Source organism: Schistocerca piceifrons, chromosome 1, assembly GCF_021461385.2.
Source record: "Schistocerca piceifrons isolate TAMUIC-IGC-003096 chromosome 1, iqSchPice1.1, whole genome shotgun sequence".
NCBI classification, from domain to species: Eukaryota; Metazoa; Arthropoda; class Insecta; order Orthoptera; family Acrididae; genus Schistocerca; species Schistocerca piceifrons.
Genome location: NC_060138.1, coordinates 1,238,255,752 through 1,238,276,446, shown reverse-complemented (window position 1 = coordinate 1,238,276,446; position 20,695 = coordinate 1,238,255,752). Strand labels below are relative to the sequence as shown.

The window sequence follows — 20,695 nt, the reverse complement described above, 5'->3', positions numbered from 1 at the left end:
TTGGTGAAGGTTGGGTCTCCTTTCTTTTCTACTTCAATGTCTTTAATGACTTCAAGTATTATGTACGCCTGAGCATGTGGCTATAGGTCACGAAACCTGTCATATCCCATTAAAGATTGTCATCCAGCTGTGTGTGGTGTTCTTTTTACAAGTTATATTACCATTGCTGTGAATGCTTGGACTTGTTTGTAACACTCATAATTGTTAAGTATCTAGCAACAGACAAGAGCACCCAAGTAGTGTATTTAGAAGAGTAGGGTTAGTAATTAATATGAATAAAGTATTTTTCAACACTGATGATTTCACGACATTGCATTGGCATGTGTAATGTGTTAAAATGATAATTTTATGAAATATTTATAGATTAGGCAGCCAAAGTCACTTCAGAAAGTTATGAGGTTTGCTGAGAGACTTATTCAATCTGGAGCCAACATAAATATTATGGATCATCGAGGCAGAACACCACTACATTATGCTGCAGTACAAGGAAACAGTGAGGTATGCTGAATCACTAATCTTAGTGAGTAAGCAGTGGAATTAATATTGAGAGTCATGGGAATGAGAGTATTGTGCCAAGACTATTATGTAAGCTATAAATCAGTCTGTGGTTTTATTCAAAATATGTAATTTCCAAACTTATCCTTTACCAGTAGATAATGAGAGAGACAGATTTTTCAGTCATGCTAAATACTAGGATAGTGAGACATGCCATTCAGTTTTTAGACCAATATCAGAGTCCAATGAGAAGTCCAGGCAGGTGCTAAAGAGGGCCAAAACTCACAAAATTCTCACAACAGGAAAGTAAATAATAATGTTACCATATTTAACCAAAATATTGGTGGATTAAAGAAAAAAGTATATTCTCACAAAAGTAAAGTAAAAAATAATGTTACCATTTTACACCAAAATATTCCAGGATTGAAGAATAAAGTAGATGAGCTCCTGGTTTGTTTAGATGACATTGAATCTTGTAATGTGATAGATATACTATGCCTGTCTGAGCATCACATTGTGTCTGATATGGAAAAGGTAAATATCAGTGGTTATAAACTAGCTGCACATAGGAGTAGAGAGAATAAGGTGGGAGGAGGAGATGCCATATATGTCAAAAGTTATCACTGTGTAGAAAGCTTAGATACAAAAAGTTTTGTCTAGAACAACAAATAGAAGCATGTGCCTGTCAACTTAAACTGAAGGAGGGCTCTTTTATAATTGTAACAGTATATAGGTCCCCTTCAGGAAACTTTTATTTACTCCTGGAAAACTTGGATGCCTTCTTGTGCTATCTGTCAGATAGGGGAAAGCAAATTATTATTTGTGGGGACTTCAGTGTTGATTCACTGAAAGGGTGTAATAGGAAGAATGACCTGGAAGTCTTGCTCGGTTCTTACAATTTGACATCTGTAATTAATTTTCCTACTTGAGCTGTAAAGGAGAGCAGCACATTGATAGATAACACTTTTATAGACCAAGATAGGTTTAAAAACATAAATTCTTGTCCTATTGAGAATGAGCTTTCTGATCATGATGCTCAGCTAGTTACAGTATATGACATAGCTCCATTCAGTAATTCAAAACTACCCTCCAAAGTTGTGCGTTCAATTAATGACTCAACAATTACAAATTTCAGAGAAAATCTGTGCTACATTAATAAAGGTTATTAAAAAGTCCAGAAGCATGTGCATCATGTCTGAGATTAATACCTCTGATAACAAAATCAAAACAATTTGGAATATTATTACAAGGGAGACAGGACAACCAAGAGTACAGGATGATGGCATCACCATCAAAGCGAACAACAAGCCAGAAGTCGAAAACATTTTGAATAATCATTTTTTAAATGTTGTAGAGAAAATAGGATCTAAATGTTCATTAGAAGAAGCAAGGCAGTTAATGGAAGAGGCCTTACCCACAGCATTTGATACAATAGAAATTCCACCCACCTCTCCTTCTGAAATTAGGAAGATGATAAACTCTCTCAAGAATAAAAGCTCACATGGAATTGATGGTATTTCCAGCAGGATAATAAAAACTTGTTCCCAAGAAATAAGTAGGATTCTTAGCCACATACGTAATAGCTCTCTGAAGCAGGGCATTTTGCCAGATAGACTGAAGTATGTCATTGTTAAACCACTGCATAAAAAAGGGGATACGTCTGATGTCAACAACTACCGCCCAATCTCTATTCTGACTGCCTTATCCAAAATTCTTGAAAAAGTAATGTACTATAGAGTAGCTTCACACCTTTGTAAAAATAAAATTTTAACAAAATGTCAGTTTGGTTTCCAGAAGGGTTTTTCAACAGCAAATGCTATATATACTTTCACTAATGAAATATTAAATGCTCTGAGTAACTGGAAGACACCCGTTGGGATTTTTTGTGATCTATCAAAGGCTTTTGATTGTGTAAATCATGGAATACTTCTAGATAAGATTAAGTACTGTGGTATGAATGGGACAGTGCTCAAATAGTTAAAATCATACCTAACTGGAAGAGTGCAGAAAGTTGAAATAAACAGTTCACATAATATGCAAAAAACTGGTGATTTCTCAAACTGAGGAACAATCAAGAATGGGGTGCCGCAAGGTTCGGACTTGGGTCCTCTGTTGTTCTTAATATATATTAATGACTTGCCAGTCTATATTCATGAAGATGCAAAGCTGGTACTTTTTGCCGATGATACAAGTATAGCTATCACACCCGACAGACAAGAATTAACTGGTGAAATTGTAAACGATGATTTTCAGAAAATCATTAAGTGGTTCTCTGCAAATGGGCTCTCATTAAACTTTGACAAAACACAGTATATACAGTTCCACACAGTAAATGGAATGACACCATTAATAAATATAGACTTCGATCAGAAATTGGTAGCTAAGGTAGAGATTCAAAATTTCTAGGTGTATGCATTTGAGGGAATATAGAATAGTTGTAGGTAAACAACTAGGATTCTCTCAGATACAGATTAACTCACATTTAGCTTCTACACAGATACAAGTCCGGAGGCTAACTGCCGTTAGCGTCCACCATCCTGCCCAAAGCCCTCTCCTCAAAGATAGCACACTTACGCACAGAACAAATATTGATATTTATGGCGCTCTACGCCACATAGCCTCCCTCCCCCTCCGCACAGTATGGAGTATGTCCCTGTGAGTGGGGGGGCTGAGAAGTTAGGAAGGTAACACACAGTTCTTCTGCGTCAGGCGGAAGCGGTCGACTGGCAGGAGACCGGGGGGTGAAACCCGGTACGCCGATGGTGAAGTCAGCAAGCGACGCCGGCGGCTGAAGACGATGTCCTGTCCTGGAGTGAAGGTGTAGCACTTCGTCAGCCGGCAGGCGGAGAATCACCTTGCCAGAAGGGCTAACAAAGGCACGCAAATTGCCACACGCAGCACTTCTGCTCAATTTAAAGCGGCGCACCACACGGGATTCTGCACTTCCTCCCTCAATATTGTCACATGCGAGTACCACACACACCGTATCGCCATCTACAACAACAGATAATTTATGTATGTTATCAGGGTGCACATGTGTTGTGAATTCTTGGATGGCACCTGTATGAGCAATGGTAGGGAGGCAGGGAGGTGTGGGAAAGCCATGGCAGGGGGAAGCATCTGCTAAGAGTGGGGTGGCAGGTGCACTGGACTGCGCAGGAGACAACCTCGGGGTATCAGCTGACAGACGAGGGAGCATGCCCAAAGGCAACGAGGAGCCAGCGTGGATTGAATGGCGTGACAAAGAGCTGTCACATGAAGATGGTAACACAAAGGTAGAATCCGAGTGGTTGGCAGTTCGACTGCGAGGGCTGTGACGAGTGAAGCCCCGAAAAGATTGGCCACTCGAATTAGATGAACGCGGAGAAGGAGCAGTGCTCGGCAGAGAAACATGCTGTGGAGAATCAATACCCAAATGCATAGTGTGGGAAGATGGATGGCCGCTCGAAGCAGGAGTGGGAGAAATAGGGGCAGAATCAGGGAGTTTCACCTGAGGCTCAATGAAAGCTGGTTTCACTCGGTTGAGTGAGACCGTGGTTACAGAGTCTTTTATGAGGAGATCCATGTTATTCTCAGAGCGTTTGACGACCTTGTAAGGACCTGTGTAGGGCCACTGAAGCGGGGCTTTAACTGAGTCGTCTCTGAGAAACACATACTCACAAGAGTCTAGCATGCGCGGTACGTACATGCACGGAGGTGTATGAGCAGCCGGAGGTGGCGGCTGAATTTTGCTGCAGTGCAAGCGCACCCGCTCGAGAAGTGAAGGGAGTTCAGAGGGCCGTGGAAGTGGGGTTGGAGTGACTAATTCTCCTGGCAAAACCAGAGGTTGGCCATACACAAACTCAGCTACGGAACCCTTGAGGTCTTCCTTGAAAGTTGCACGAAGGCCAAGAAGCACGAAGGGCAGTGCCTCAGTCCATAGTGAGTCATGGCAACGCAGGGCAGACTTTAAGGTGCGATGCCATCACTCGACAAGCCCATTGCTTTGGGGGTGGTATGCAGAAGTATGAATTTTGACAATACCACACATTTTACATAAGTCGGAGAAAACTGAAGACTCGAATTGTCGCCCCTGGTCAGTGGTGAGGTAAACAGGTGAGCCAAATCTAGAGATCCACGAATCTAAGAATGCTCGACTTACTGTCTCAGAGGTAATGTTTGGAATAGGCACAGCCTCAGCCCACCGAGTCATCCTGTCAATAGCTGTAAACAAGTAATGGAAACCCTCGGAAGGGGGCAAAGGGCGTACGAGGTCGACATGAACATGGTGAAACCGGCCTGGCGGTTGGGCAAGACAGCCAAGGGGTGGAGAAGTGTGCCTGGAAACTTTGTTCTGTTGACACACCATGCATGCCCTTGCCCAAGACTGACAGTCACGGTGCATGTCTCTCCAGACAAACCGTTCAGCTACCAGACAGGTGGAGGCTTTGACACCGGGGTGTGCTAATGTGTGTAGTTTGTCAAAGACCTGGCGTTGAAGGGGCTTAGGAATGAATGGCCGCAACGTACCAGTCAGTTCATCACACCACACTAAGTCAGATATGCCAGAAAAGTAGAGAGTACCGGTTGGAGAGAGGAGCTGTGGTCTGAAATTAACTGCACGGTATCGGGGTCTGCCGATTGCAACCAAGGTAGGTCCGTTAAGTCAATTAAGGTTGTGACAGCACCAACATGCGAGAGAAAATCAGCGACCACATTGTCCGCTCCTCGGATGTAGCGAATGTCATTTGTAAATTGCAAGATGTAATTGATGTGACGAAAGCATCGTGGGGGCGGATCAGCCGCAGGATTTTTTATGGCAGGAACCAACGGCTTGTGATCAGTGAGCACATAGAAATCTCGTCCCTCAACATCAGTTCTGAAGTGTCTTATGGCCTTGTAAACCGCAAGTAATTCTCTGTCGACTGCTGAGTATTTCTTCTGCGCGTTGTTTAGCTTTTTTGAGAAAAACTGCAGGGGAGTCCTAACATCGTTGTATGTCTGACTCAGTACTGCGCCGATAGCATTGTCACTAGCATCAGTAGTGATAAACATTGTGGCATCTGCCTGTGGGTGAGCAATAGTGACAGCGGAGACCAACAGCTGTTTGAGTTCATTAAATGCCTTGTCCATGTCTGGTGTCCATGGTACCTGACGGGTGCCAGAAGTTTGTGGGCCAGCAAGAGCATCTGTGAGAGGAGCCTGCACCGCAGAAGCGGCTGGCAAATGTTTCCGGTAATAATTAACTGTTCCGATGAACCTGCGTAATTCCCTACAGGTCTGAGGGCTTAGCATCTCGAGAACAGGCTTGATCTTGTCCTGTGGTAGTGTCAGACTGTCCGTTGACACAACATAACTTAGGAATATGACGGATGACTGGTGCAATTGAGTCTTTTTATTGTTCAGTTCAATACCAGTGGCTGCCAAAATATCTGTCACGACTTGAACACGCTCCTCACTCTGTTCCAAAGTAGAAGCAAAAACCAATATGTCGTCCATGTATACAAAACAAAAGGCTAGATGGGATAAAGTTTGATTGATGAAACGCTGCCACGTTTGGGGGGCTTTCAATCCAAACGGCATAAATTTGTATTGGAACAGCCCGAAGGGAGTGGTTATTGCAGACTTTTCAATGTCCTCCGGAGCCATAGGAATCTGATCAAATGCATGCTTACAGTCCAAAACAGAGAAGTACTTTGCACCTGCGAGCGCATAATTGAAGTCTGCGATGTGTGGGACTGGATATTTATCAATGATGGTGCGGGCATTTAAACGCCTATAGTCTCTGACCATACGCCAAGTACCGTCTTTCTTTTGGTCAAACAGGATAGGACTAGCCCAGCAACCAGAAGAAGGTTCAATTATTCCCTTTTGTAACAGATCGTCCAATTGTTCTTTTGCAATTTTCATAAATTCCAGCTTGAGGTGGTGTGGGCGTTGCGATATAGGTGGCCCATCGGTTAGACGTAACCGATGAACTGTGCCGTTAGTGACTACTGCAATACATGGCGCGGCACGACAGTCAGATGTCCGTGAAGCGGAGCAGGCAGTGGCGGCCGGGCAAAGCTGTGGCGCTGAGGGCACCCGAAGTACAGGTGTGCCACCCGCTCGTAGGCTGCGTAAAGGCCACACACGTGTTAACATGGGCGAGGTTGGTACACTGGTTCTTGGTAGCGGGCCGTGCCGCTACGAGCGCTGTAGGCACGAGTGGGCGTGGCCGAACAGCAGATGGCCGTAGTTCATTGCCACGAGCTTGGCAAGTTAATTGTCCATTCGGAACGCAAGGAGCATGAGCACTCGGGCATACCCTATCATTACAAAAGGGGGTGCTGACACAGTTTACAGAGTTCACAACATTGTCGTTAACGTGTGTGGGCACGGGAACACCAGATTGGCATGGGCTGACCTTGTCTGTAGCCGACGAGTCATCTGCTTGTAGTGCCGTGAGGCGTTGTTGTGTGGAGGCCAACTCGTGGTGTATGTCGTGGAGATGCAGCAGCATTTCCATACGTTCCATCCGCAACTTCGAAGACTTGGCGCACTCCACTAGCCATTTGTTTGTCGAAGATTGCAGCTCCAAGGATAGTTTTACACACTTCTTAGCACAGCACACATGTTTGGTGTTAGCCGAACTGTCACTCGGTGAAGCGAAAGGAATATGTTTGTTAAGGTGGGGGGGTAAAACACAGTATTTTGCACAAAATCTAGTGAAAACTGATAGTGCTTGAGGAAATCAATTCCGAGAATAGGTTCTTCAATTGTTGACGCTAGAAACGTCCACTCCAGCTTGCACTTGGGCGAAAGTTTCACTGTATACAAAGAGGAACCCGAACACTGTAGGGTAGACAAGTTCACTGCACGAAGTACTGTTTTGTGTGGTTGCACTTTATTGGTTGCTAGGCGAACCGGCAGCAAAGAGACGTCTGCGCTAGTGTCTACCAGAAAACATACACCTGATCGTAAATTGGGAACATAGACTCGACCACACTTACTGTTGTTGTCCGAAACGGAGTGCAACGTGGGATGGTGCCCGTTGTTTACATCGCAGGAGGTGGCACCATAGCCACCTGTGGTTGGAGTTTGGGTAAGAACACGGTGACTGGCATTTGCGAGCGTGCTCCCTGAATCTCGCGTGCAAGAAACAGTAAGGTTGGGCGGGCCTGTGCTCCTGTGGGTAGTTGCTAGGTGACGGAGTATGTGCCCCAGAGGCTTCCACAGAGGCCAATGCACTGTCGTTGCAGGGAGTTGAAGGTGCAGGCAGGGTGGCTAGTTTAACAAACTTGTTATTAGCAGCACCAGACAAGGGCGTGGCGTCAGAAAGCGTCTTAGTGCGGTCACATCCAGAATGCAGTGCATGGAGCTCACGTTGCCTGGCGGAGTATGCTCTGTCGGCGGTGCGTAAACGCTCATTTACTGGCCTATCTTCATACGCAGAGATTGCAGTCTGGACAGGCAAAGGCAGCTTTTCAGTCCAGATTTCTGTGAGTGTGTCATCAGGCATAACTTGCTCATCGACGAGAAGACGGATGCACCGCCACAGCTGGGACGGAGACCTGTCGCCGAGATGCTCTTCGTAGATGAGCTGTCGCACATTTTCTCTCCTGGTTTTAGAGACGCACTCCAGTATCATCTGTTTCGCCACAGTATACTTCCCCGCTAGGGGGGGGGGGGGGGGGGTGCTTTGACCAGATCGTAAATTAAATCGACGCAGTCGTGAAGATGGTTCATGAGGCAGGCGAAGCGTGCGTCGTCGTCCAAAGTACAGACATTGAATGTTTGCTCAACCAGGTTAAACCAGAACTCTGGGTGAGCGGGTTTGAAGTCTGGTAATTTCGGCAGATTCGGCACTGCAGTCACTGCGGAGGTGTGCCTATTACTTCGGATGGAAGTAGAGCATGCAGAAGACTGCGAGTCCGAATTATTGGCGTCCCGTAATGAGGGAATTGCGAAATTCACTTCACTTGACTTGACTTGATTAGAAGCAACACAAGGATCCCACACACGTCCACTAGGATGCACACTCAGTGTGATATTTGCTGTTTGGCAAGCATTGAACACCTGTTGACTAGCCGGCGCGGAAGGATACACAAGTGGTGGGAACTGATTCGAGTTTGAATTTACTACTGGATTTTCCAAAGTAGCAAAACCTCGCTCGATGCCATGAACTGTATTGAATTGTGTGTTCGACACAGGAGTAGGAATGTTCCGACCAACACTCTGTGGAGAACATGTGGGAAGTTCCAGGCTAACAAAGCCAGAGTCCATGACCGTTGGCGGTTGGAAGAAACTGGTGGCACTCGATGAATTCCACTGCATGTTCTGGCTGAAGGATTCCGAAGATTCTTGCGGCATGTCCACTATGACGGGAGGAGTGCTGGAGAGATGTTGCTGGAATCCGGACGACGGTGAATGCTGAAAGGCCATTGTCTGGAGCTGAACAAAGGCCCTTGCGATTGCGGAGGAACCCAATGCGGTAGGCGCGTAAATAACCTTCGGGCGGTAACTCGGACGCGTATTACACAAAAACAGGGTCACCAGTGAGGGAATATAGAATAGTTGTTGGTAAACAACTAGGATTCTCTCAGATACAGATTGACTCACATTTAGCTTCTACACAGATACAAGTCCGGAGGCTAACTGCCGTTAGTGTCCAACATCCTGCCCAAAGCCCTCTCCTCAAAGATAGCACACTTATGCACAGAACAAATATCGATATTTATGGCACTCTACGCCACACATTGATGAGGGGTTGAACTGGAAAAAACACACTGAGGTTCTGCTGAAACATTTGAGTTCAGCTACTTATGCTATTAGGGTCATTGCAAATTTTGGCGATATACATCTGAGTAAATTAGCTTACCGCGCCTATTTTCATTCTCTGCTTTCGTATGGCATCATATTCTGGGGTAACTCATCATTGAATGAAAGAGTGTTCATTGCACAAAAGTGTGTAATGAGAATAATTGCTGGAGCTCATCCAAGATCATCCTGCAGACACTTATTTAAAGAGCTAGAAATCTTCACTGTAGCCTCACAAAAAAAAAAAAAAAAAAAAAAAAAAAAAAAAAAAAAAAAAAATATATATATATATATTCACTTATGAAATTTGTTATTAACAATCTGAACAAATTCAAAAGTAATAGCAGTGTACATGGCTACAACACTAGGAAAAAGGATGATCTTCACTACTCAAGGTTAAATCTAACTTTGGCTCAGAAGGGAGTAAATTATGCTGCCACAAAAGTGTTTGGTCACCTATCTAATAGCATCAAAAGTCTGACAGATAGCCATATAGCATTTAAAAGGAAATTAAAAGAATTTCTTAATGGCAACTCCTTCTACTCATTAGATGAATTTTTGGATATAGTAAGTGGGTAATTCTCCCCCCCCCCCCCCCCCCAGATAAACAAGTAAATAAATAAATAAAATAAAAACTAAAAAAAAATAAAAATATTGAGTGTCATGTAATATTTTGTGTAATGTAATATCTTGTATAGACACCTTTTATTAACCTGACATGTTGCACATCATTACGAAGTGTCATCTTCATGATCTATGGAACAAGTACTAAGCTAATCTAATCTAATCTAATATCTTCATTTATTTCATTAATTTGAATATTTGTATTTTCATTTCCTTAATGAAGCAGTGATCTTGGTAAACACTTTTCATGACACTTTTGTAAATGCATTTGAAAACTGCTTCCCCAAGAAAATTGTTAAATATACTCGTAAGAAACCATGTAACAAACCATGGCTTACTAAGTGTATAAAAATATCTTGTAACCGGAAAAGGGAAATGTATCTGACAGCAAGAAAGAGTAGTGACCCAGAAACTATCAAACTTTATAAAAACTACTGTGCTATATTAAGAAAAGTTATTAAAAAATCCAGAAGTATGTGTATCATGTCTGAAATAAGCAACTCTGATAATAAAATTAAAACAATTTGGAATGTTATTAAAAGAGAAACAGGTCAACCAAGAGCACAGGAAGACAGTATTACCATCAAATTGAATGAAAACTTTACGAACAAAAAGTCAGAAGTTGAAAATATTTTTTTAATAATCATTTTCTAAATGTTGTGGATATAGTAGGATCCAGGTGTTCATTAGAAGATGCTAGGCCGTTAATGGAAGAGGCCATACCTATGCAATTTGATGCAATTGAAATCTCACCCACTTCTCCCTCTGAAATTAGGAAAATAATAAACTTGCTTAAAAGCAAAAACTCACATGGAATTGATGGCATTTCTAGCAAAATACTAAAAGCTTGTTCTCAACAGATAAGTAAGATTCTCAGCCACCTGTGTAATAGCTCTCTGGAACAGGGCATTTTCCCTGATAGACTGAAATATGCTATTGTTATACCTTTGCATAAAAAAGGGGATAGATCTGATGTCAACAATTACCGTCCAATCTCCCTTCTAACAGCTTTATCCAAAATTTTTGAGAAAGTAATGTATTCAAGAGTAGCTTCACATATCTGTAAAAATGAAGTACTAACAAAATATCAGTTTGGTTTCCAGAAAGGTTTTTCAACAGAAAATACCATATATGCTTCCACCAATCAAATTTTGAATGATCTGAATAATCAAACACCACCCATTGGGATTTTTTGTGATCTCTCAAAGGCTTTTGATTGTGTAAATCATGAAATTCTGCTAGAAAAGCTCGAGTATTGTGGCATGAGTGGGACAGTGCACAAATGGTTTAATTCGTACCTAACTGGAAGAGTGCAGAAAGTTGAAATATGCAGTTCTCATAATATGCAAAGATCAGCACATTCCTCAAACCGGGGAACTATCAAGAATGAGGTTCCACAAGGGTCGGTCTTGGGTCCTTTGTTGTTCTTAATATATATTTGCCATTCTATATTCATGAAGAGGCAAAGTTAGTTCTCTTTGCTGATGATACAAGTATAGTAATCACACCTGACAAACAAGAATTAACTGATGAAATTGTCAATAATGTCTTTCAGAAAATTACTAAGTGGTTCCTTGTAAATGGACTCTCATTGAATTTTGATAAGACACGGTACATACAGCTCCGTACAATAAATGGTATGACGCCATTAATAAATATAGACCTTAATCAGAAGTGTATAGCTAAGGTAGAATATTCAAAATTTTTAGGTGTATCCATTGATGAGAGATTAAATTGGAAGAAACACATTGATGATCAGCTGAAACGTATGAGTTCAGCTACTTATGCAGTAAGGGTCATTGCAAATTTTAGTGATAAACATCTTAGTAAATTAGCTTACTACACCTATTTTCACTCATTGCTTGCATATGGCATCATATTTTGGGGCAATTTATCAGTGAGGAATAAAGTGTTTATTGCACAAAAGTGTGTAATTAGAGGGTAATCAATAAGCCAAAAATTGATTATTTTAGGACACTCCTCAGAGACATTCACTGGACTGATGTTTACAGTGCTCATGGCATGAATGAAAAATATAACATTTTTGCTAATAAAGTGCTTACCTTATTCGAACACTGTTTTCCTCCAAAACTTACCAAGGTTAGAGCAAAGTCTACAAAAAAAGCCATGGATTACTCGAGGAATAGGGGTATCTCGTAAAACAAAAAGAAAACTGTTCTGTCAGTCTGAAACAGTTCCGGTGTTGATGCTATAGCACATTACAAGAAATACTGCAAAATATTAAAGACTGTAATACGGATGTCAAAGCAAATGTATTACAAGGAAAAGATAGTCATATCAGATAACAAAATAAAAACAATATAGGATATAATGAAGGAGGAGACTGGTAGAACCAGACATAAAGAGGAACAAATAGCATTAAGAGTAAATGATACATTGGTGACAGATGTGTATAGTGTTGTAGAACTTTTTAATAATCATTTTATAACTGTTACCGAAAAGATGGGGTTGTCAGGTTTGGTAGATGCTGCTATGGAATACCTCAGACCAGAAATTTCAAGCAACTTCCATAATATGAATTTGACCCTCACTACCGCAACAGAAATAATGTCCATCATAAAATCTTTAAAATCAAAAACATCTAGTGGGTATGATGAAATATCAACAAAGTTAATTAAAGAATGTGATTCTGAGCTAAGTAACATATTAAGCTACTGTGTAACCAGTCATTTATCAGTGGAATATTTCCTGAATGGTTGAAATATGCTGAAGTTAAGCCACTGTTTAACAAGGGAGATAAAGAAACAGTATCAAATTTCTGTACAGTTTCACTGTTGCCAGCATTCTCAAAATTTTCGAAAAAGTAATGTACAGTCAGCTTTATAACCATCTTATCTCAAATAACATACTGTCAAAGTTACAGTTTGGATTTCTAAAAGGTTCTGATATTGAGAAGGCTATCTACACTTAGTGAAAATGTGCTTAATTCATTAGACAAAAAACTGCAGGCAACTGGTATATTTTGTGATCTGTCTAAGGCATTTGACTGTGTAAATCACAATATCCTTTTAAGTAAATTAGAATATTGTAATGTAACAGGAAATGCTGCAAAATGGTTCAAATCTTATATCTCTGGCAGGAAACAAAGGGTGTTATTAGGAAAGAGACATGCATCAAGCTATCAGGCATCATCCAACTGGGAACTAATTACATGTGGGGCCCCCACAAGGTTCCATTTTGGGGCCCTTACGTTTTCTTTTATATATCAATGACCTTTCATCAGTAACATTACCAGATACCAAGTTTGTTTTGTTTGCCGATGATACAAACATTGCAATAAGTAGCAAATCAAGCTTAGTCTTAGAAAGATCAGCTAATAAAATATTTGTGGACATTAATCACTGGTTGCTAGCCAATTCTTTGTTACTAAACTTTGAAAAAACACACTACATGCAGTTCAGAACTTGTAAGGGGTGTCCCACAAGTATATGTCTAACATACGAAGACAAGAAGATAGAAGAAGTGGACAGTGTTAAATTCTTGGGATTACAGCTCGATAATAAATTCAACTGGGAGAAGCACACCACAGAACTGCTGAAGCGTCTTAACAAATCTCTGTTTGCAATGCGAATTTTGTCAGACATAGGGGATATAAGAATGAAAAAGCTGGCATACTATGCTTACTTTCATTACATAATGTCATATGGGATTATTTTTTGGGGTAATTCATCAAGCCAAGCTAAAGTTTTCTGGGCACAAAAACGTACAGCAAGAGTTATATGTGGTGTGAACTCAAGAACATCCTGCAGAAGCCTGTTTAGGTAACTAGGGATACTGACTACTGCTTCCCAATATATTTATTCCTTAATGAAATTTGTCATTAAAAATATATCACTTTTTCAAACCAACAGTTCAATTCATGGAATCAATACTAGAAATAAGAATAATCTTCACAAGGATTTAAAGTCACTTAGTCTTGTACAAAAAGGTGTGCATTATTCAGGAACACACTTTTTCAATAACTTGCCAGCAGCCATAAAAAGCTTAACAACCAATGAAATTCAGTTTAAGAGAAGCCTAAAGGATTTATTGGTGGCCAACTCCTTCTACTCCATTGATGAATTTCTCAGTAAAACCAACTGATTTGTGTGTGTGTGTGTTTTTATATATATATATATATATATATATATATATATATATATATATATATATATATATATATATATATATATATATATATATATATATATATATAAAAAAAACAAAGATGATGTGACTTACCAAATGAAAGTGCTGGCAGGTCGACAGACACAAACATACACACAAAATTCAAGCTTTCGCAACAAACTGTTGCCTCATCAGGAAAGAGGGAAGGAGAGGGAAAGACAAAAGGATGTGGGTTTTAAGGGAGAGGGTAAGGAGTCATTCCAATCTCGGGAGCGGAAAGACTTACCTTAGGGGGAAAAAAGGACAGGTATACACTCGCACACACACACACATCCATCCACACATATACAGACACAAGCAGACATATATATATATATATATATATATATATATATATATATATATATATATATAATAGAGGGAAACATTCCACGTGGGAAAAATATATCTAAAAAGAAAGATGATGAAACTTACCAAACAAAAGCGCTGGCAGGTCGATAGACACACAAGCAAACACAAACATACACACAAAATTCAAGCTTTCGCAACAAACTGTTGCCTCATCAGGAAAGAGGGAAGGAGAGGGGAAGACGAAAGGAAGTGGGTTTTAAGGGAGAGGGTAAGGAGTCATTCCAATCCCGGGAGCGGAAAGACTTACCTTAGGGGGAAAAAAGGACAGGTATACACTCGCACACACGCATATATCCATCCACACATACAGACACAAGCAGACATATTTAAAGGTCTTATGAGCGGCGGCAAATAGAAATTAGAAATTAGCGGAGATTGAGGCCTGGCGGATAGCGAGAAGAAAGGATATGCTGAAGGGCAAGTTCCCATCTCCGGAGTTCTGACAGGTTGGTGTTAGTGGGAAGTATCCAGATAACCTGGACGGTGTAACACTGTGCCAAGATGTGCTGGCCGTGCACCAAGGCATGTTTAGCCACAGGGTGATCCTCATTACCAACAAACACTGTCTGCCTGTGTCCATTCATGCGAATGGACAGTTTGTTGCTGGTCATTCCCACATAGAACGCTTCACAGTGTAGGCAGGTCAGTTGGTAAATCACGTGGGTGCTTTCACACGTGGCTCTGCCTTTGATCGTGTACACCTTCCGGGTTACAGGACTGGAATAGGTGGTGGTGGGAGGGTGCATGGGACAGGTTTTACACCGGGGGCGGTTACAGGGGTAGAAGCCAGAGGGTAGGGAAGGTGGTTTGGGGATTTCATAGGGATGAACTAAGAGGTTGCGAAGGTTAGGTGGACGGCGGAAAGACACTCTTGGTGGAGTGGGAAGGATTTCATGAAGGATGGATCTCATTTCAGGGCAGGATTTGAGGAAGTCGTATCCCTGCTGGAGAGCCACATTCAGAATCTGATCCAGTCCCGGAAAGTATCCTGTCACAAGTGGGGCACTTTTGGGGTTCTTCTGTGGAAGGTTCCGGGTTTGAGGAGATGAGGATGTGGCTCTGGTTATTTGCTTCTGTACCAGGTTGGGAGGGTAGTTACGGGATGCAAAAGCTGTTTTTAGGTTGTTGGTGTAATGGTTCAAGGATTCCGGACTGGAGCAGATTCGTTTGCCACGAAGACCTAGGCTGTAGGGAAGGGACCGTTTGATGTGGAATGGGTGGCAGCTGTCATAATGGAGGTACTGTTGCTTGTTGGTGGGTTTAATGTGGACGGACGTGTGAAGCTGGCCATTGGACAGGTGGAGGTCAACGTCAAGGAAAGTGGCATGGGATTTGGAGTAGGACCAGGTGAATCTGATGGAACCAAAGGAGTTGAGGTTGGAGAGGAAATTCTGGAGTTCTTCTTCACTGTGAGTCCAGATCACGAAAATGTCATCAATAAATCTGTACCAAACTTCGGGTTGGCAGGCCTGGGTAACCAGGAAGGCTTCCTCTAAGCGACCCATGAATAGGTTGGCATACGAGGGGGCCATCCTGGTACCCATGGCTGTTCCCTTTAATTGTTGATATGTCTGGCCTTCAAAAGTGAAGAAGTTGTGGGTCAGGATGAAGCTGGCTAAGGTAATGAGGAAAGAGGTTTTAGGTAGGGCGGCAGGTGATCGGCGTGAAAGGAAGTGCTCCATCGCAGCGAGGCCCTGGACATGCGGAATATTTGTGTATAAGGAAGTGGCATCAATGGTTACAAGGATGGTTTCCGGGGGTAACAGACTGGGTAGGGATTCCAGGCGTTTGAGAAAGTGGTTGGTGTCTTTGATGAAGGATGGGAGACTGCATGTAATGGGTTGAAGGTGTTGATCTACGTAGGCAGAGATGCGTTCGGTGGGGGCTTGGTAACCAGCTACAATGGGACGGCCGGGATGATTGGGTTTGTGAATTTTGGGAAGAAGGTAGAAGGTAGGGGTGCGGGGTGTTGGTGGGGTCAGGAGGTTGATGGAGTCGGGTGAAAGGTTTTGTAGGGGGCCTAAGGTTCTGAGGATTCCTTGAAGCTCCGCCTGGACATCAGGAATGGGATTGCCTTGGCAAACTTTGTAAGTAGTGTTGTCTGAAAGCTGACGCAGTCCCTCAGCCACATACTCCCGACGATCAAGTACCACAGTTGTGGAACCCTTGTCCGCCGGAAGAATGACGATGGATCGGTCAGCCTTCAGATCACGGATAGCCTGGGCTTCAGCAGTGGTGATGTTGGGAGTAGGATTAAGGTTTTTTAAGAAGGATTGAGAGGCAAGGCTGGAAGTCAGAAATTCCTGGAAGGTTAGGAGAGGGTGATTTTGAGGAAGAGGAGGTGGGTCCCGCTGTGACGGAGGACGGAACTGTTCCAGGCATGGTTCAATTTGGATAGTGTCTTGGGGAGTTGGGTCATTAGGAGTAGGATTAGGATCATTTTTCTTCGTGGCAAAGTGATATTTCCAGCAGAGAGTACGGGTGTAGGACAGTAAATCTTTGACGAGGGCTGTTTGGTAAAATCTGGGAGTGGGGCTGAAGGTGAGGCCTTTGGATAGGACAGAGGTTTCGGATTGGGAGAGAGGTTTGGAGGAAAGGTTAACTACTGAATTGGGGTGTTGTGGTTCCAGATTGCGTTGATTGGAATTTTGAGGTTTTGGAGGGAGTGGAGCTGGAAGTGGGAGATTGAGTAGATGGGAGAGACTGGGTTTGTGTGCAATGAGAGGAGGTTGAGGTTTGCTGGAAAGGTTGTGAAGGGTGAGTGAGTTGCCTTTCCGGAGGTGGGAAACCAGGAGATTGGATAGTTTTTTAAGGTGGAGGGTGGCATGCTGCTCTAATTTGCGGTTGGCCTGTAGGAGGATGCTCTGAACAACAGGTGTGGATGTGGGAGAGGAAAGATTGAGGATTTTTATAAAGGATAGGAGTTGATGGGCGTGTTGATTGGCTGAGTGGATGTGTAGGTGAAGGATTAGGTGGGTGAGGGCAATGGATTGTTTGGTTTGGAACTGGTATAGGGACTGATGGAAAGAAGGGTTGCAGCCAGAGATGGGAACTTTAAGTGTGAGGCCTTTGGGGGTGATGCCAAATGTCAGACAAGCCTGAGAAAATAAAATATGGGAGTGTAATCTGGCTAGGGCGAAGGCATGTTTGCGGAGGGAATGTAAATAAAACTTAATGGGGTCGTTGTGAAGGTGTTGTGAGGGTGACATGGTACTAGAAGGTGGAAAGTGGAGCACGAGGCTGAAATGAAAATGAAAATAAATATGAAAAAATATATGGGGAGAGATAAAGGTAAAATTAGAAAGCAAATGGAGATCTGGTGTGAAAAAAGGCGAAAAAGGGTTGGTTAGGGCTGGGCTATGTTGATCCTGTGGTGAACTTGTGTAGGTAGATAATGATGTGCATAAAGGTTAGGTGGTTGTGTTGCCGCCAAAACACGTTAAAGGGTGGAGAAATTCGGGAAAATTTCGAAAAAACTACGTGAGGATGTATTAAAAGGAGTGGTTTGGTGGTGGCAGATTATGGAAATGAAGCTAACAATTGTTTGATGAAGAAATAATGACGTTAAAACCTGTGGGAAGCGGCTAAAAATGATCGGTGATGTGAGAAAAACGGAAATGGAAATAAAGCAAAAGTTATTAAAACTGCCGAAAGGGTTGTTTAATAGCTAAAAGGAACTGTTTGTGGACTGGAAACGGTGGATTTTATAGCAGCAAAGCGGAAAAAAAAAAATTTTTTTTGGTTATGGTTTCGAAGTGATTTACGTATTATTACGTATTATTGAGTGTATATCGACGGGATAAAATTGTATACTGGAATACGGTAAAAAAGGAGAAGATGAATAGAAAGTGAAACTGCTGGCAAAAACAGAAGGAGGAAATAAGACGACAGAAAAGACTTCGAAATGTAACAGTGACAATAACAATAACGATAACAATAACAAACGTGATTGTTGGCTTCAAATTAATGATATGAATATAATAGAGGGAAACATTCCACGTGGGAAAAATATATCTAAAAAGAAAGATGATGAAACTTACCAAACAAAAGCGCTGGCAGGTCGATAGACACACAAGCAAACACAAACATACACACAAAATTCAAGCTTTCGCAACAAACTGTTGCCTCATCAGGAAAGAGGGAAGGAGAGGGGAAGACGAAAGGAAGTGGGTTTTAAGGGAGAGGGTAAGGAGTCATTCCAATCCCGGGAGCGGAAAGACTTACCTTAGGGGGAAAAAAGGACAGGTATACACTCGCACACACGCATATATCCATCCACACATACAGACACAAGCAGACATATTTAAAGGTCTTATGAGCGGCGGCAAATAGAAATTAGAAATTAGCGGAGATTGAGGCCTGGCGGATAGCGAGAAGAAAGGATATGCTGAAGGGCAAGTTCCCATCTCCGGAGTTCTGACAGGTTGGTGTTAGTGGGAAGTATCCAGATAACCCGGACGGTGTAACACTGTGCCAAGATGTGCTGGCCGTGCACCAAGGCATGTTTAGCCACAGGGTGATCCTCATTACCAACAAACACTGTCTGCCTGTGTCCATTCATGCGAATGGACAGTTTGTTGCTGGTCATTCCCACATAGAACGCTTCACAGTGTAGGCAGGTCAGTTGGTAAATCACGTGGGTGCTTTCACACGTGGCTCTGCCTTTGATCGTGTACACCTTCTTCTCGCTATCCGCCAGGCCTCAATCTCCGCTAATTTCTAATTTCTATTTGCCGCCGCTCATAAGACCTTTAAATATGTCTGCTTGTGTCTGTATGTGTGGATGGATATATGCGTGTGTGCGAGTGTATACCTGTCCTTTTTCCCCCTAAGGTAAGTCTTTCCGCTCCCGGGATTGGAATGACTCCTTACCCTCTCCCTTAAAACCCACTTCCTTTCGTCTTCCCCTCTCCTTCCCTCTTTCCTGATGAGGCAACAGTTTGTTGCGAAAGCTTGAATTTTGTGTGTATGTTTGTGTTTGCTTGTGTGTCTATCGACCTGCCAGCGCTTTTGTTTGGTAAGTTTCATCATCTTTCTTTTTAGATATATTTTTCCCACGTGGAATGTTTCCCTCTATTATATTCATATCATTAATTTGAAGCCAACAATCACGTTTGTTATTGTTATCGTTATTGTTATTGTCACTGTTACATTTCGAAGTCTTTTCTGTCGTCTTATTTCCTCCTTCTGTTTTTGCCAGCAGTTTCACTTTCTATTCACCTTCTCCTTTTTTACCGTATTCCAGTATACAATTTTATCCCGTCGATATACACTCAATAATACGTAATAATACGTAAATCACTTCGAAACCATAACCAAAAAAAATTTTTTTTTTTCCGCTTTGCTGCTATAAAATCCACCGTTTCCAGTCCACAAACAGTTCCTTTTAGCTATTAAACAACCCTTTCGGCAGTTTTAATAACTTTTGCTTTATTTCCATTTCCGTTTTTCTCACATCACCGATCATTTTTAGCCGCTTCCCACAGGTTTTAACGTCATTATTTCTTCATCAAACAATTGTTAGCTTCATTTCCATAATCTGCCACCACCAAACCACTCCTTTTAATACATCCTCACGTAGTTTTTTCGAAATTTTCCCGAATTTCTCCACCCTTTAACGTGTTTTGGCGGCAACACAACCACCTAACCTTTATGCACATCATTATCTACCTACACAAGTTCACCACAGGATCAACATAGCCCAGCCCTAACCAACCCTTTTTCGCCTTTTTTCACACCAGATCTCCATTTGCTTTCTAATTTTACCTTTATCTCTCCCCATATATTTTTTCATATTTATTTTCATTTTCATTTCAGCCTCGTGCTCCACTTTCCACCTTCTAGTACCATGTCACCCTCACAACACCTTCACAACGACCCCATTAAGTTTTATTTACATTCCCTCCGCAAACATGCCTTCGCCCTAGCCAGATTACACTCCCATATTTTATTTTCTCAGGCTTGTCTGACATTTGGCATCACCCCCAAAGGCCTCACACTTAAAGTTCCCATCTCTGGCTGCAACCCTTCTTTCCATCAGTCCCTATACCAGTTCCAAACCAAACAATCCATTGCCCTCACCCACCTAATCCTTCACCTACACATCCACTCAGCCAATCAACACGCCCATCAACTCCTATCCTTTATAAAAATCCTCAATCTTTCCTCTCCCACATCCACACCTGTTGTTCAGAGCATCCTCCTACAGGCCAACCGCAAATTAGAGCAGCATGCCACCCTCCACCTTAAAAAACTATCC

At 42.3% G+C, this 20,695-nt stretch overlaps 1 protein-coding gene across 1 annotated transcript in view; it reads left to right on the top strand.

The window, feature by feature from the left end:
- LOC124781976 (serine/threonine-protein phosphatase 6 regulatory ankyrin repeat subunit C-like) overlaps positions 1-20,695 on the top strand; it is a 383,424-nt gene that overhangs the window by 242,451 nt on the left and 120,278 nt on the right. Inside the window, exon 12 of the mRNA XM_047253904.1 lies at positions 364-498. Coding sequence (XP_047109860.1) covers positions 364-498 — 135 coding nt within the window. The remainder of the gene's footprint in view (positions 1-363; positions 499-20,695) is intronic.